Raw genomic sequence first — 18,873 nt, forward strand, 5'->3', positions numbered from 1 at the left:
TCCTACCTGTGACAAACCTACTCCTCTCCATCCCACTGCTGGCTTCATAAAAACCAAGAAATTAAGATAGTAACTAATAAAATACTTGATCACACATTTATTAAGCAATCCCTGCTTATACACACTATTACTAGAAGCTGAATAATAAAGCATGGCAAATGCACTGTACTTAAGGAGACTGTCATCTGTATAAGGAAGCATCAGTTGAAATAATTTAACAGATAACATTGTGAAATAGGTATTATCTATTCATATAATGCTTAACACTCTGCCATTATTAAATGAGTGGGTTCAGATTCTTTTGTGCTAAGCCACAGTGACAACATGGAGCATGTTAAACATTTAGCAGGTGGGAAATAAAAAAAAATTAAAATACATGACTAGACACTTTGAATCCATGAGGCAGCACTGTGGACCTCTCATAACTCGATTACTTGTATATCAGTCACCTTTTCAAGCATGGTAAGAATGCAGTATAGTTATTTTATTGGCACTGATTATTCAAATATTTTTTTCTCTAACTATAGCAATGTTTCTATATATAGCTGCGAATTTCAATTTTTTATTTTCTATTATTAGGTTCATTTCAAATTAGTCTTTGAAACGAAGTCCAAGAGAGTTACCACACTCTTCTAGGGGAAGTGTGTTTGTGAAAGAACAGGTGAAGCTGTGTGTTTAGTGTTTCAGAAAGTGGTGAAGTGGCCACTCTTTGCCCATCACATTTATTTCCCATGTTGTATTACTTTCAGTGTTGAGAATTTTGAACATACTCTGCTTGGTAAGATATCCACTGCCTAAGCTACTAGGTACTGCCAAGCTATGGTTTGCCTACAGAGATTAGACAAGCCATATGGTGTCCATGCTAGGTCACAAGTTCTTTCTGTTACTGAAAATATTCGCGTATTGATGATAGACACTGAGCAAGTTATAAATGTCTTCATACCTTGGTTTTAATTTTTTGCACATATAAATATCGACATATCTCAAGCACTCTGACACTTAGTAACAGCCTCAGCCCTGGGTCATTTGTGACGGGGCCTCGCTTTGTGGCCCAGGCTGGCTGGAAACTCCCAACCCTCCTGTATCAACCTCCTAAGTACTGAGATTACAGGTGTATGCCACTTTCTAACAGAAGTTTCTTCTAATTGCATGGTCCAACACAGAAACTGCAAATGCTGTGTTAATAATTAAATTTCTTGCTGTGAGTGTGAGGCCACCCTGAGATTACACAGTGAATTCCAGGTCAGCCTAAGATAGAGTGAAACCCTACCTTAGGGAAAAAAAAAAAAAAAAAAAAAAAAAAAAAACAGAAAGAAAGATAATTACATTTCAATTAAAGTTCAATGAAATTAATCAATTGTTCAGTTGCATCTGCAGGATTTCATATAGTCGGCATCCAGATATATTCACTGGATACCTGCATGGGAGGCACATTACACATGTCTCTGTCATCACAGAAAATTTCATTTGGCAGCACTAATGACAGTTATAAGAACAAACTGCCTCCTTGTTATTTCATACATGTTCTCATTATTCATAAAAGGAAATGGCTAAAATTCACGGTAGCATTCTAAAAGAACGATTTAAGTCAGACATGGTTATGGCACTAGTGCCATATGGAGAACTGGCTAGTACTTTTGTTTTTGTTTCAAAGTGGTAACAATAGTTTACAAATAATTCCCAAGATTATCATATGAATTTTGAATGCCTTTGAGTGATTTAAAGTTGGTATAATTATTGTTGTTAACCCTGAGTCCTTTTTCTTAAACATTACATCACATTCAGAGTACGTTTTGTTTGCTTGAGTACATTAAATTTAGTAAAGTAATACCTCCTTACTCATAATCTTTCTATCTTCTCCCACTATTCCTAAACTTACCCAGTATTACTGCCTTTTCCTTCTGGTTTATGACAATTTTTAAGTAATAATGGACTAATAACAATAGTGCTTTTAAAAGTGGCAAAGTGAGCTGGGCGTGGTGGCTCATGCCTTTAATCTCAGTATGCAGGAGGCAGAGGTAGGAGGATCATCATGAGTTCGAGGCCACCCTAAAGCTCATAGTGATTCCAGGTCAGCCTGAGCTAGTGAGAGACCCCACCTTGAACCCCCCCAAAAAGAAAAGATGGCAAAATGTATCCCCTATGATACTATCATTTACAATGAACAAATCTTATTTAAAATAAATCAAAGATGTTCCTAGTCATTATATCCAAGGAAAAAATAGAAAAACCAACATTTTTATAGGACTTAAATGAAGCACAGACACATAAAAGGAAAAATAAAGCAGTAGAAGCCTTGAGTTATGCTGTGCTAAGAGGGTATTTTGTGGAAACTAATATAACAGATAAAAACTAAAAAGGAAGAGCAGAGAAACAACTTTAGACATAAATATAGTGAGATAGAAATAGGGCAAAATGTGACAAGAAATTTCAGGAACTGATGGCCAAAAAGTTATTACATGAAGAATAAATAAAATAAATTACAAAAAGCTAAACTAGATGTTCCAAGTTAATGTTCAGAATCAAAAGAATTCCTAAGATTAATGTTGTTCATTGGTCATCAAAAGATGCCCTTCATTATAAGATAGAGACATCAAAACTCCATTATTACAGTGTAATAAATTAGGCAATTTCAGAATGAAGATAAAAGTATATTTATAGTCTCAGCTAGTTACAGAATAACATTTAATTCAGATGTCCCAAGTGTATGAGATTTTGTCTGGTAATATAGGTCTAAATAATGAGAAGGACAAGTGATTTCCAAAAGAAGCTAAGGTCACCTGATGTTCAAGCCCAGCCCCATGGGCATCAAAATTAATTCTGAGCCATGTTGTTGCCAATATTATAAAGACATTACAGTTTCAATACTGTACTATGCTAACATTAAAAAAGTACTTGTTGATGAAGAAGCAAGGTTCATTTGTTTTTTATAAGCTGTTAGATGTATATATGTCTACCCACATGTCAGAGAAATAGCACATTTATGTTGATATTTCTAGTAAGATTTTTGTTTTCTGTTATTTAGGGCTTTACATGGTTGACTTTATTATTTTATATTTTATTTTTATTTATTTGAAAGAAGGAAAGAAGCAGGGAGAAAAAGAGGGAGAGAGAATGGACACGCCATTGCTTCCAGTCACTGCAAATGAACTCCACATGCATGTGCCCCCTTGTGCATCTGGCTTACGTGGGTCCCGGGGAATCAAATGGAGGTCCTTTGGCTTTACAGGCATCCACCTTAACCGCTAAGCCATATGTCCAGCCCTACTTTTTATTTTTTGAGTACTGGGGATTAAAAAGGAGTTCTTGAATTGAAGTAGTTATGATGCCATATTCTTGCCTAGCATTTTACATAAACATATAACAAGTCATAATTTGTTGAGAGTGTTTTGAAAATTAACTTTTGAACTTTGAAATTATGTCCAAAGGATGCAGTTTTTGTCAGTCTTAGAAACCAGTTTGTACAAATGTCAATAAATAATTATGTATATCATATTTCTAATATGCCATTAAAAAATGAAACAAACTACTTTGAATGGTGGAATTAACACCTCCAGATGCCTGATGTAATCACAAGAATAAATTTATTCTTTGTATCATACACACTGCTGAAGCAGGGCCTCCCCATTCCAGGAAACGTTCCATAAGGCAGCCCAGAGCTCCCTCTTCCATGAGGGTTAGCACTAAATGGGGTTAATGAGGCAACAAGCTACTTGGCATTACCCTAAACAACTACACATGTGATGTTTTCAAAGAAATCAAAATGTTTGTATGTGTGAACAAATTGTTTTCTTTCTATTCTAAAATATAAAACTAAAAGAGTTACACAAAGTATTTATGTTTTCGTTTCCACTTGTCATTGATTAAAAGATCTGAATTTTAAGGCTTATTTTTGGGGAATTTACCACATCTCTAGAGAATAAACAGAATGGCATTTTCTTGTTGTATTTTAATTCCATAACTAAAATGAAAGCAAAAATTTTCTTCATGTGGAAAACTTATATTATCTTGCCTCACCTGTCAGAATGCTTGGCTTTGAAGAGAAATGCATTTTATTTTAGATTTTTCAAAAGAAGTAAAATTTTATGGCTTGTGAATGAAGCAGATAATTTTCTTTAATTTCTAAAACCAGCAAGAAATTTCTGGAACAATGTCACTTTTACTTTAAGTTGTTCAAATGCCCATGGGTGAACACTTGTAGACCCTAAGCTGGCGTAACATTGATTGTTATATTTGGGTGAAGATTTTTTTGAATGTGTCATCCTCTCCTTCCCTGGGGACTGTGTCATTCTAGTAATATGGTAAAGAATGCTGAGGCATTCTTTTAAGTAAAAAGAATTCCCTTTGGTTTTATAGAACCAACAAGTGAGTTCAACTAAGAGAAGTTTTACCTAACATTTTCCTGCCTATTTGCAAGTGGAGCAATGAGACTATTCAGTCATCCTAAAGTAATTGAGCTGCTTCACCCTCACGCCTAACAAAGGTCATACCAGTAGATAGTTCGTGAAGAGTTGTAGAGACATGGTCCCCACTTAGACACTCCAGCTTTCCTAATATGGTCCACATCCTTCATGCTTACTTTCTTTTAAAACACTGAAAATGTACAAACTTGAGTCAGGTACCTTGATACATATACACAAAATCTTTGATTTTGTTGGAATAACCTGTCAGTTCCCTCATCCACACCAAGTCAACTAGTGACACATATGCACTTAAGTATGATCACATTTGTGAGAAGTCATTTCAATGGTAAGACTACCCATGTATTACTATCTTAATTTTTATTCATTTATTCTGTAGGACATTTGGAACAAATTATTTGAGGACTTCCTAACAATCCTATTTTATAAAATGTTACATTTTTTTGATAGCTTTCAACTTATACACTAAGTTTGGGTTAAACTTGATTTTGCCTTCTAACTTTTAGGAAGTATAAGTGGGATGGTTACCATGAATGTAAAATATTAGATTTTTCCCTGGAAACTTTATATTAGACGAATTTTGATCTAAAAGCAGTAATTTTATAAGGTTCAGCATCAGATCCTGTTAGTCTAATTTATTTCAATCTTTGGGGGAATGAAAAAATTCTTTATAAAACATTCTTCCTATAAATGATCTGTGTTGAAAATACTAATAAATACTTATTTTTATGAGTAGTACTTCACTTAAGCCTGGGAGGTTCTTGGAAATTTTTAATATGACATAATTCATTTATCAAAGAAACAGTGCTTTTAACTTTTTCTATAAAATTTTACAGTAAGCAATAAACTAAAATACATATATCTTTTATTGTTTCCACGTTTCCATTTTTATTGACAATTTTTGGACATGCAGGTAATATATATTGAACATAATTCCTCCATGACCTTCCCATTAAACTGAACCCCTTCTTCTTTCTAACTAGTTCCTCTTCTATTTTGATGCCTATTTGTCTCTTTTTTTTTTTTTGAGGTAGGGTCTCACTGTAGCTTAGGCTGATCTGGAATTCGCTATAGAGTCTGAGGGTGGCCTCCTCTGGGATTAAAGGCATACACCACCGTGCCCTGCTGATGCCTGTTTTTCTTGTGTGTGTTCATCCGCTGACTTATTGCAAGAGCGTGAGTGGAGACTGCTCACCTGAGCACTTGGATCCTCCCCGCAGCTGCACCACTGCAGGACATGCCTCTTGTTCCTCCAGCAACCACGAGCTGCCAGTGACGCCGCATGGAGGACTGTGGGCATCATGGTCGTCTCCACTAACCATTGTGCAATGTTGATAGGCCCCATATTTTGCTGGTCTGTGGGTAATGACAGTTGCTATGAGTTCATAAACTCAACTTCCATGTCCTACTTGGAAGACAATGTTACAAAGCACTCCTCCCCATTCTCTGGCTCTTACCATTTAAAAAAATTTTATTTATTTATTTATTTGAGAGCAACAGACAGAGAAACAGGCAGACAGAGAGAGAGACTGGGCATGTCAGGGCCTCCATCCACTGCAAACGAACTCCAGATGCATGTGCCACCTTGTGTATCTGGCTTACGTGGGTCCTGAAGAATCAAGCCTTGAACTGGGGTCCATAGGCTTTGCAGGCAAGTTCTTAACTCCTAAGCCATCTCTCCAGCCCTCTTACCATTTTTTTTTCCTTTTCCCTCTTCCACAGTGTTCACTGAGCCTCAAAAGGAGTGATACAGATGTCTTATTTAGCACTGAGGACTCCACACTCACTTATTTTAAGCACTATTATATGTTTTGGATTCCCTTAGTACTTACTACTTTACCCAAAATGAGTTTTCTCTAACCAAAGATGAGAGAGCTCATTGATCTATGGGTGGAAACATATATTTGAGTGCAATTAGATGGGCACAACATGTTCTTTAGTACAGCAAAGCAACCTGTTAATGAGTGAAGAGGCAACTTAGAGAAGAGTAAAAGTATTTTCCTCCTATAGTTCTAATCGAGAATTAATATATAGTATAATCGAATGGCTCCATAAAAAGGGCTCTGTTGGGCTAAAGAGATGGCTCAGTGGTTAAGAGTGCTTAACACTTAATAATGAGGGCCTGTTGGACTGGAGACTACCAGTGTTGACTCTTAGAACCCAGGTAAGAAGTGGAGCGTGGCCATTCACATTGGTATCACGAAACTGGAGACTGGAGAGTCACTGAGGCTCCCTTTAAGGACAATAGCTCCAGGTTGAAGGAGAGACCCCATGTCAATAACATACATGAGTGATAAGAGAAGGACTCCTGTCACGCTTCTCTGGCCTCTGCATCCGTGTACTTGGAATGCATATACCTTCACACACACATACATGTGGATACACCTCAGGTCACACCCTATCACAGCACATAATCTCCAAACATACATTTAAAAAATCAAAAAGTAACAAAAATTGGGTTATTGAACTGAACAGAGAGTTCTCAAAAGAGCAAGTAAAAATGGCCAATAAATATTTGCAATGTGTTCTCTATACAGATATCTTGAGATTTCATGCCCAACAACAGGAACTAGTGAAAAGTCTGAACAATTAAACATTTGTTTTAATACTCAGTAAATTTTCTGCCAAGTATTTAAACCATCTGCAAAAAAATCTTACTGAATGTTTGTATAGTTGGCAGGCCAGTTGTATTATATAAACAGTTTTATTTTCTACGTAATATATTCAAATTTAATTGGGTAATCACTATATTTAGGACTTCTTTTTATAATACAGTTTAGGCATAGTTTATGCAAATCCCTCTGAATTTCATCACAAAATACTTTAGTTTTCACAGGAAAAATAGATGTATTTTCAACTTTTCTAAGAACCTAAGCATAGATGAATGTAGTCAGAAGTATTTCAGTGTTTATTTGAAAAACTTTGTGGTAGTAATCAGTTTAAAAAATTCAACATCTCATAGATGTTTGACATTGCCTTCAAATGCGGGCTGACAGGCATTCTTGCATGGAATTTTCTTACATTCCATGTCAGCAATGGAGAAACTAGGATATGCTGCAGAACATTCTCTGCTGTGAGCATGTAAAGCAATAGCTTCTGATAGTCATCTGTTCCTAGAGAAAGCCATATCTGAGTATTGCTACACCCAGGTGGCAACTAGCATTGTGACAGGTTGGGAAGGCGGAGGGGAAGGGGGAGGGAGATGCATCAAGCTTCTTCTTATAATCTTTACGAGAGCTGTCCTGCGATGCTGTTGAAATATTCTTACTTCTGGCTCTTAGAGGGCAGGCACTGACCCAGCGTTCTGTGCAGCCCTTTGTAGCAGTGGTGGCTCGGCTCAGGTGGGAGAGTTCCTGGTAAACACTCTGCTCAGTGCTCTCTGCTAATTGCACACCAGAAAGCATCACATTTCTCAGTAAGCAAGGAAAATAAGTAAGTGGTTTGAGCAGCACACACCCTAGATTGTGCTTGTCACTATCTTGCTGTCACTGTTAAATGCATTGTTAACTGCTGAAATGAATTTGAAAATGTTAACTCTTAACTTTTAGATCTAAGCCAGACTTGAGACTGCGAAAGTAAAACAAATTTTTAAACAATCCATGCAGTAGTCTCTTATGAAATAATTTTAATTATGATTTTGGAGTAATTCATTATAACATATTCACTGTTAATTATTAATTTTATCAGATTCATCAAAAACAGTTTAAATATTAGAAGAATATATCATATCATTAATCTTGTCTGCCTACCTCCCTTCCTCATCCATCCCTTCCTTCTTCCCTCCCCTGTTTTTATCACCCTTCCTTTCCTCCCTCTGGTCTCCTTTTCCCCTTACTTTTCTTTTTTTCTTTGCTCCTTTCTCCTTTATTTGATGTTCTACCTTAACAAAATGGATTAAAATTGAATTAAATACTCTAGATTTTTTAGCCCTAAATATTTTTGGAAACACGCACACGATTTCTTAGAGGCTGTGTTTAAGGCCCAGTCATATCCCTGCTGCAGCGGCAGATCCCTTCTTTCCACCTGAGCTGAGGAGGAGATACACTGGCAGCTCTAGTTGGCTAGACTCTCACCCTGGGTCCTAGCAGGCAGGGTGCAGTGCTTTGGAATCTCATTTAGGTGGGTTTGGAACAAGGAGCTGAGGCCATCTGTAAAAAGAAGTTTTGTAACTGCCGGATTCCTGCCCAGGGCTGTTCCTTTCCTTTTCCAGTCTCCATAATGGACCTTTAGTCTTCATTCTTCATTTTCTGTTTGCACTTCCTTGTGAGTCTGGCCAGTGTGTCTCTTCCTTTGGCTCACTGTGGCATAAATCCATTCTCAATGGCTTCCTCCATTCCCCAGCCCTTGAAGCATCCCCAGACCATTTAGTCTTTCTAAAGGCTTTCACTCGTAACACTGAAAGGAAACCAGAGCAGATCAAAGCTCCATCCTGCACCACCATGGGAACCAGGCTGTGCAGTGCTGGAATGTACCCTGCAATGGTGGTAAAGTCCAGACGTGATGGGGAGGGCTGCAAAGATAACCAGGACAGATGCCTCCAGGTTCATTGCGAGGAAGAGGACACAGAACCTTACTTTAATTCCTCCTACTTGCTACTGCCTCCACCAATTTTGAGGCTGTGTACCAAATCATGGAGAGTTTGGATCTGGGTGACAAGTCCCCTACAGCAGTCACAATTTGGACGGAGAGAGAGGGAGTTAAAGAGAATGAAGGGAGCCAGGAAAGGAAAGAAATAGAAGAAGAGAAGGTGAAATGCCCAAGTGGTGTCTGGCAGCTTCTTTGGTTAAGTCTTATTGTGAGCTGCGGCCCTTGGTGTGGCCTCTGCTGCATACTGAGATGAAGACATTTATATCATTCAACTCGATTGTACAGAAAGGTGTTAGGACATTTCTCTCTAGACTTTGTATTTTTTCACACTTCATATTAAGCTTCTGATTTTCTTTATAGTAAAACAAGTTCACTTACTTTCATATTTATTTTTTAGATGCACATAACTAAGCTTATTCAGAAAGAATCTATCTAGAGACTTTAGGTGAAAAGCCTCAGTTTTAGCAGCCCCAACAGGATAGGCTGGGTTACCTGTCCAGCTATGCCAAGCAGAGTCCAATAATGGTGAATATATTGGGAAGAGAAACAGATAAGGGTGCCCAGTGTCCGTAAGTCTGTCTGAGAAGTCTTGACATGAGGATGAGCTCCAAATAGAAGTATGCATAATTAAGCAGTCATGCTCAACATGTGGTCCCACCTGTCATTGGCTCCTCATAGGCTCAGCTCAGGTCACGCAAGGTGATGGTAGTTCCCTGCCGTCTGCTGAGTGCCAGCTGGGTTCCTGCAGTGTGACTGCTTTCCCTCCATGGCGCAGCCTTATACCCCTGGATTGCACTCCTTCATTTTGGGAACACGGGTGTTTGTCCTCAAGGCTTTGGGCTGATGGCTTCTCTCTGTGGCTTCGTGCTAGAAGAGGGAGAAGGTAGCTTAGGTAGGTCTGAGCCAAAGGAAAGGAGACAAACAGCTGATGCAGGCAGAGGGTGGCCAGGTTTTCATCCTGCATTTAGTTACTTTGTGCGCTTAAGAGAGAAGTCAACACTTTCTTTTAAATTTTTTAAAGCAACTTCTAAGCCTAAAGAACACTGTCATCATAAATTACTGTCCTTCAATGCTAATAAGCTGAGGCCAAAGAAATAAATTTGTATGGAATCTCTCTTGTAGTCCTTTAAAAGGATGGCACAGCTGCTTCCCTTCACATCAGCATGCAGCCTCCTTCCTCATGTGATTCCCATCTGTATGAAAGAGGCATATCTCAAAGGAAAGAAAGATAAAAACCTAAAGTAGCTTTCTTTAGTTTTAGATTCATGACTCTTATAGTCAAAGCAGGAGGACCTGTAGGTGGCATGGTCACCAAAATCACTTAGTGAGACTCATGAACTCGGTAAGCATTAGGTCTACAACCCAAAGAGGCCAGAGTTTTTTGCACAGGTAAGGCCAAAGAGATGATTTTCTATGTTAAACTAAACCAAAATAAACTTCTTTTTTATATATCGTGGCATGCCAAAATACAGCTTCTCTGTTTCTTGCTAGAAACTAGAAACTGTCTTCAAAACTAGAATAGAATTTGATTGCATAACAGTATGTAAACAGACAGCTCAAGTTGATACGAGAAAAAACAATTGTCCTCTAACTCGGTTTTCAAAAGTTAGTCTAAAAACACTTGAGAAGCATGGAGAACAGGAAAAGTAGGGAGAGTAGATGGCAAAGACAGAGGACCACCGGTTATAGTGACTTCCAAATAACACAAAGGTTGTCTTTAGACCAGAAAGTTTGAAATCATCTGTAACCAGCAAATGGATACCAAAAAGTACAGAGAAGAATGGAGGAAAGAAGATTGGTTTTTTGTTTGTTTCATGTGTTTCTATTTTTCTATAATTGAATCTGAAATTTATAGGAACTCCAGGCCAATTTTCTTCATCTATCTTTTTTTTTTTTTAAAGTTAGTATGTCCCCTTATCTTGTGTTCCAGTATTTTGCCCTTTGGAAAATTCAGATCTTTGAAGACAAATTTTCTGAGCATATAAAAGTTAGGATTTGCTTGTATAGTAGGCCTGGCTTTCATTTGCACACAGGAAGTATTCTTAAGCCTTTTCTTTTCCTGAGCGAGAACTGAGACAGTCTGGATTATCAGGACAGATCATCTGGCCTCAGTTCACAGTGACAGGACAACTCTCTATAGGGACTGGACTTCAGAAGCACAACTTATGTCGTATTGCGCATTTCAAATTTTTCTAAATGGGTGTCAAGCCTATACCTCTTTTATTTCATAATTTATTTATTTTCTTCTAGTAGACTGATCAGCTTTTTATCAGAAGCCTTGGTGTGAGTACTACTCACAGCCTTATTTCTTATGTGTTAGTTTTTGCTCATGGAAATCAAATTAATTGATACACTTCCTTGATTCTCTTCACAACCAGAGATCTTAATGTGGTATTCATGTTACATAATATTTTAAGTACCACAAATAGGAAATATAATTACAAGAAGCAGTTAATATACGATGAAAATATATCTTAAACTTTATAATTATCTGTATATTTCTAATATTTCTAATCTTAGTCACTGATAAAAAGCATTAAATTCAATGTAGATTGAAAATCAAAAGCACACTTTAAGTGAGTATTGTATACCATTTATTTGAATCATTGCCACTTTTGTTTTTCAAAATAAGCTCTGGAAAATCAAGAGTTGTGGAAAGATATTAAGGCCATGATTGTCAGCTACTGAAACATTTCTGTATCATTAAATGAGCCTGTGTCAATATTTAAGCTTCTAGCTAGTATCATTTGAATAATTTTAGTAAATTTTAATTCATTACTAATTTTATCCATCAGTTTCCCATTCATTGACCCTAAAACCATGGTGGACAACTCAAGTTCCTTATATGTTATTTCATTCTTGGATCTACATTTGATCAGGAGATCACTTGATAAAGTACCATTAATTAAACAAAATGCAAGAATAAAACAAGAATTTTAAATCAATATAATTAGCTACTGAACATTTTTGAAAAGTATTGAAACCTGGCTCTTTGCCTAGGGCTTCTGATAGCCTCCCCTTCCATTTCTATCTTAGCTGCCAGGTCATATCTCAAAAAGCACTTGAATTGTCCAGTGAGTAATCTCAGTTTAAATTCTGTGTGCATCAATGGATTATATATATTAAATGCATATAAAATCTATTTTATATATACATATGTACACATGGAAATATGACTTAATCTAAATATTTTATAGATATATGTAAATACAAGGGACACATTCATTAAATACTACCATTACCTTAACCACAGTAACATACTAAACAGAACTATGAAATGATTAAATCATGGTAACCTTAGCCTTAGGAAAAACTCCCAATTTGCAGTGGTCACTTACCATTTTTTAATCCTATCTTTTGAGTGAATTATATTAAATCATCATTTGAATAAAAGTTGACTGATATAAATGAACCAAATACTGTAGAGTTTTAGTTGCAACAATTCAGGTTTTGTTAATTTAAGGAAATCAGTTGAGTTATTGAAATGTAAAAAGGCAGCAATGGACAATATATCCGATAGAAGCAGAATGACTTAAAAAGTTTCATGTCTATTTCCTATGGATTTTCTTTTGTCCAAATCAAAATTGATATCTAGCAATACAGTCTTGTAGAATTACTAAAAAATAAATATTGACAAAAACTTTTAAAAAGAATTGCCTGGAAAGGCCTCGCCAGTTATGTGTCGTAACAGGGCTTGCTCTCCCCAGGACAGTTGAGGACTTGTAAAAATCCCATTGTTGGGGCCATGACCGTGCTGCAGAGGGAAGCTGTTCCCATGGTCCTGCTTCCCTTTGAGTGACAGTGAGGAGCACTTGCATGATGTGTTTGGTGCCTTGCATGCGGAAGCCATGCAAAGGCCAGGTCCAGTCTGCATGCTGCTTAATGAATGTCTCTCCTTTTCTCTCCCCCTTGTCATGTGCTTTCAGAAGACAACAATGTGGAAGGTGGGTGCTTTCTGCTTTATTTCCAACTCTCCTTTGCCTTTTATTTCTTAGTGTTAATAGAGCACATCTCAAACTTGGACGGTAAGTTAAATTCTTTCTGAACATTGATTAACTTTTTTTTTTTGGTTGTGTATCAGTTTTCATACAGAACATACACACACATACACACCTTCCCTCCCTCTGTTGGCCCCAAGGGCACAAAACTCCATCAGTCTCACTTCCAGCACTTGATGGATTTCTGCTTTCAACATGTGTCCAAGATTACAGAGTGTAATGTTCTGTATGGAAAAAATGATACTACTTCTTTTACTTTAAAAGAAAATGCATTTCTTTGCACTTTCTAAATACAATGCATGAACCTGTTCTATTTTTTTATACTGAAAATATTTTCTTTTCTGTTGGAAATGCTTATTATTATATAATTTCAGCCCCATTGGTTTGGTTCAGATGATGTGATATATAAAAAGAACAGAATAAACTATTGAGTATAAGTGAGAGGCATAAATTTAGATTAAAATTGTCATTGGCCAGTGGAAATGAAAGCACAGAGTACTCCTATCATGAGATTATTGGTAAGTATATTTGTAACATTCTGTGTCTGTTAAACTTTTGTAACATTTTATTCAAATTTTCTCATACTGTTTCTGTCATAGAAATTTGAGAATGTCACAAATGTTCTTGTAAACTCCAACAAACATATCTCCACATTGTACTGTAAAAGACCCCCAGTACTTCAGTGTGTGTACTATCAACCAAATATTTAAAGGGAAAACATACAAAAAGAACTAAATATAGCAAAATAAAGGTGAGAAATTTTAACCATTTCTTCTGCACGATTTTTTAAATGATTCCAGCTTGTTACATAAATAATTTGCTAATATTTATATTCTAAAAGACAGAATTTCACATGCTTTTTTACTATACTTTGAAATATAGTCATTCTAAAAACATGTACATTTCTATAAAATGAGGCATTTCTTATAAAACACAAGTTTCATATCTAGAGTGACAGATAGTATGGTTACTAAAAGGTCATTTCTCATTATAACAGGACATTGATTACTAGCAGTGTTCAGACCCACATTTGTGATTCTTCCATGGACAATATTATTATTGTTACTGAATTGTTTTCTTTTTATTTAAATAGGATAGAATACAAAATACACTTCAAAAATCATTCCTCAAAATGTCATATATATATATATATATATATATATATATATATAGAGAGAGAGAGAGAGAGAGAGAGAGAGAGAGAGAGAGAGAGAGCTTCTTTTTTGTGTGTGTGCCATAATTTTAATTGTGTGAGAATAAACTTTAAAAGATTATATTACCCTTCAGGCCTGATATCTTCCAAAGTCTGTTGCAGGTGAATTATAATCATTAATTGAATATGCAAGTTGTTTTTCAAAGGTAACTTTTCAGTTTCTTTTTCATATCCTAACCATTATGTGAAATGCTCCAAGTTTTTTTTTTTTGTTGTTGTTGTTTCTTCTTTCTATTGTTCTTAAATCCAATTGCATTTTCAGGGGCTTTAAAATTAGACTGATTAGCATGATGGCTGTCTGTACAAAACTTTGATACAATTATCAGAATATAGGCCCATAATCGATTATAATAAAGTTATTCAGTCATAACTTTTTTTTAAATTTTTTTTTTTTTTAATTTGAGAGCGACAGACACAGAGAGAAAGACAGATAGAGGGAGAGAGAGAGAATGGGCATGCCAGGGCTTCCAGCCTCTGCAAACGAACTCCAGACGCATGCGCCCCCTTGTGCATCGGGCTAACGTGGGACCTGGGGAACCGAGCCTCGAACCGGGGTCCTTAGGCTTCACAGGCAAGCGCTTAACCGCTAAGCCATCTCTCCAGCCCTCAGTCATAACTTTTACATGTATATTTACAACGTGACCATGAGAATGTAGTCAAGCCACTTTGGAGGTAGGAAATTGAGCAGGAAAAATGTAAAATCTTTGGGGATTTGCTAGTTAAAGAGAGATACAGACAGAAAAAGAGAGGGAGAAAGAATGGACAAGTCATGGCCTCCAGCTGCTGCAAATGAACTGCAGATACATGTACCATTTTATGTATCTGGTTTTATGTGGGTACTGGGGAATCAAACTCCAGTGGTGAGGCTTTGCAGGCAAGCTCTTTAACTGATGAGCCATCTCTCTAGCCTCTTGCTAATCTATAGAGTAAATGCAGTGTTAATACCATTGGAAGACTTTTAAGTATATTTTATTTATTTATTTGAGAGAAAGAGGAAGGGAGAGAGAGAAAGAAAAAGAGAGAGAGAGAGGGAGGAAGGGAGGGAGAGAATGGGATCACCAGGGCCTCTGGCCTCTGATAACGAACTCCAGACACATGTGTCCCCTTGTGCATCTGGTTTACATGGGTCCTGGAGAATTGAACCGGGATTCTTTGGCTTTGCAGGCAAATAACTGCCTTAACTGCTAAGCCTTCTCTCCTGCCCCTAACTTTAAATATATATATTTTTAAATTTAAGTCATATCTTTTAAGGTATTATTTTCTGATGTAGTCTACAAAAATGTATAAATATAAAACTGTCACCATATGTATTAATTTTTTTTTTGAGGTAGAGTTTCACTGTAGTCTAGGCTGACTGGGAACTTACTCTGTAGCCCCAGGCTGACCATTCAGTGATCCTTCTCTGTCTCTCTTCAGGTAGGGTCTCCCTCTAGCTCAGGCATAGCTAGCTATCCTCCTACCTTTGTCTCCCTCATGCTGAGATTAAAGGCATGCACCACCACCCAGGGTGGGCTCTACTCAGTGATCCTGTTACATCAGCCTCCCCAGTGCTAGGTATATGTATATTAAATATGTAATATATATACATATACATACATATATATAATACTGCTTATGAGAATTTGTTGTAATTTCTCAGGAAATTCAAAGAAAGGCTACATTTCATAAACAATAAACTTTTCTGTTAAATAATTTCATATTATATTGTGATTTTATCATGACGTATAATTATATCTACACTGCAATGATGTTTGAATACCCCTAAAATGTGAGACAATTTTTGCATTGTACATAATGTTATATGGCAAAAATGCTTTCAAGCATATCTGAAATATCACTAGGCATTGAAAAGAAAAACTAACAATCTGATGTATGTATACTAGATTGTTACAACTTTTTAAAAATTCTTGAGATATAAATTAGTAGCTTTCTTTTTTTCCTGAAATTAAAATAAGCAATTAAGTCTCATGACAGTCAGTAAAATATACCATATTGATAATGAAAACAACTTTTTAAAAGAAATTTTTAAGTTGAGCATTGTGGCTCATGCCTATAATTCCAACACTTACAAGTCTGATGCAGGAGGATTGTGAATTTGAGGCCATCCTAGATGACCAAATGAGACAATGCCTCAAAAACCCCAACATCAAAAAATAGCCATTGCATTATTCTTTAGAAAATTATCTTCAGAAAAAAATATGTTCATGAAATGATACCCAAATACACATACTAATTAACGGCACAACACAAACCTCATGGACCATTTAAGTAATCTGCTAAATAATTTTATTTTCCATGGAAAATTTCTTGAGCCTAGTTAAAGCTGACCTATATTTTTTTAGACACACTATTTTGTGGTAAACCCAAGCCTTACAACTGCATGCCTAATGATCTTTTTATTTGTATTTGGATGAACCTGGTCAATTGTTCATGCATCAGACAAGGAGACATTTCTGCATTATCATTTCAATGTGATTACGTATTTTTCCCATTTAATTATAAAGTGCTCATTTTTGATGAGGGGAAAAAGATCAGACCCAGCCCATGTTGCAGGTATTCCTTTGAGTTTTAAAAATGTAATTTTGTCACTGAAGAATGGCAGGCCCTCTGAAGGCATGCTCACAAGTATCTCACCAAAGGGCACCGAGGACAAATGCAATACTTAAGGTGATTGGTTGGATTTTAGTCATTCTTATACTTTAACTGTTCCAACTGATACATCGAAGAAATACACAGTACAGCATATACCAGTGTTTAAATTGTAGTCTTATAAATCTTTGCCCCAAAGCATTCCAAAAAGGGGTTGAGAGGATGTTTTTTGATTTGCTGTGTAATACAGACTTTTCTCACCAGAAACACGGTGTCTGTCACTGAACATTTTTGTCACCGTGACAACCCTGCTTTCCCATGCTCCCTTGTTTATTGCTGACTGTGCTCTTGTTTCCCTTCAAGGTCTGGCGCACCTGATGATGGGCGACCAAGGTATGGGCTCTGCTCCTTTTCCACTCTGCTTTCAGTGTTTCCTGTTCTGTAGCTGCTTTCCTCCCATCACTGCAAAGTCCGGGCAATTGCTTGCAAATTACATGGCTGCAAATGAACTACATACTTTTTGTTCACATTTTCTTGTTTCCCTCCCATTTATTTATTGGCTTGAGTTTGATTGTTCCTATGACGTTTATTTTCCTTCATTTCTTGCACTGTAATATCTGCAAATAAATGAGACGTAAGAAATTGTGATTGAAACCTTGAATACATTTATTCGTATATGCATTGAAGGTGGTTGTAGTAAATAAACTTGAGACCCATCAGAAAACTAATATCTGGAAGGAACTACTCAGTTTAATGTACTGCACCAAAGAATCCATTTTCCATCCATGCATGGCAGTTTGGGACATGCAGACAGCTTTGGCTTTGGGCTTTGAGAATGCTGAGTGTAGTGTTTCATGCAGTCAACACATTTTCTCCTTATGGTCATCCATGGTGTGTCTTCCATTTGTGTAATCTTTTTACAGGTGAGCATGGGCTTTCCAACCCCCTGCATGTGTGTGCCTTAAGAAAGAGGCGGCATTCTCAGAATGTGCCAATTGCCTTTCCATTTGTATTCAAAACCTTATTTATCCTTTTAGTCTTGTTTAGTTTTCAGAGAGCAGTGCATTTACATATATTCATAATTTTTCTTGTTGTTTTCTTCCTTTATTCTCTTTGTCTGGAAAACCTTTCTTCATGGACCCATTTCATCAAATGCATAGGTAAAAGTAAAGGTACTACATTATTTTATTTCTTCCTAGTGTCATCTGTGTAAATTATACAATGTCTAAGTTATACAAATGTGTTTAGACCTTTTGGCATTGGTAATGGGTTCTGGGCGGTAGGTATGTGTGTTAATGAATATTTATGAATATAAGGTAAGAAAAATCTATCAAAATGTTTCTGTTTTGTCCTCCTCTTTCCCTTTTTATTTATTTATTTTGCTATTCGATGTGATTTTTTTTTTTCCAGATCAGTTGTTTTTGCAATTAGTACATTTAGAAAGTAGCTACAGGTTTTTGTGTTACTTTCTGCTGCCTCACTTAACAGTAGCAATGTAATGAGTGTAGTAACCATAAATATCTCCTCCTCGACCATTCCTCTCTGCCCCAGTGATTCTGTACGGAGACCCAAGCTGAAGCATGTGCACAGCACCGGAAGCGCCCTGCCATGGTGCTGTCCCTTGTTTTCAGCCAGATTCATGTATGTTCATTGACCACATGCTGACTTAAAAAGGCAATTCCACAACAGATCCACAGCAAAGCAAGCCTCCCCTTTCTTTGTGCATACTACACACAGTGTCACTAACCAGCTATCCATTCCCTCGTCACTTGGTAAGTCAGGCATGGGAATTTGGTGATATTGACATAAAACTCAGAAGCATGTTTAGTTTGCTACACAGAGCCATCTACGTTGTGTTATGTGTATTGTATTGTCATTAAAAGGAAGTAGGTGACTTGCAACCCTAGAAAATGCATAGAATTGTCTTTACCTATTCTAAGTGTGCATTACTGAATGTGCCTTTGGTCTCTAGGTTTTTAAATCCTTACCATTATTGTGAATACAGGAAAGTGTCTTTGAATTCGATGAATCTTTTGCTGTAAACATTGACACAGTGAATGGGAAC

At 36.7% G+C, this 18,873-nt stretch overlaps 1 protein-coding gene across 1 annotated transcript in view; it reads left to right on the top strand.

The window, feature by feature from the left end:
* The window catches only part of LOC101599863 (neurexin-1), a 545,566-nt gene that overhangs the window by 90,124 nt on the left and 436,569 nt on the right, over positions 1-18,873 (top strand). Inside the window, exons 3-5 of the mRNA XM_045137280.1 lie at positions 12,935-12,952; positions 17,172-17,201; positions 17,969-17,980. Of these exons, the coding sequence (XP_044993215.1) occupies positions 12,935-12,952; positions 17,172-17,201; positions 17,969-17,980 (60 nt within the window). The remainder of the gene's footprint in view (positions 1-12,934; positions 12,953-17,171; positions 17,202-17,968; positions 17,981-18,873) is intronic.

Source organism: Jaculus jaculus, chromosome 18 (assembly GCF_020740685.1).
Source record: "Jaculus jaculus isolate mJacJac1 chromosome 18, mJacJac1.mat.Y.cur, whole genome shotgun sequence".
NCBI lineage: Eukaryota > Metazoa > Chordata > Mammalia > Rodentia > Dipodidae > Jaculus > Jaculus jaculus.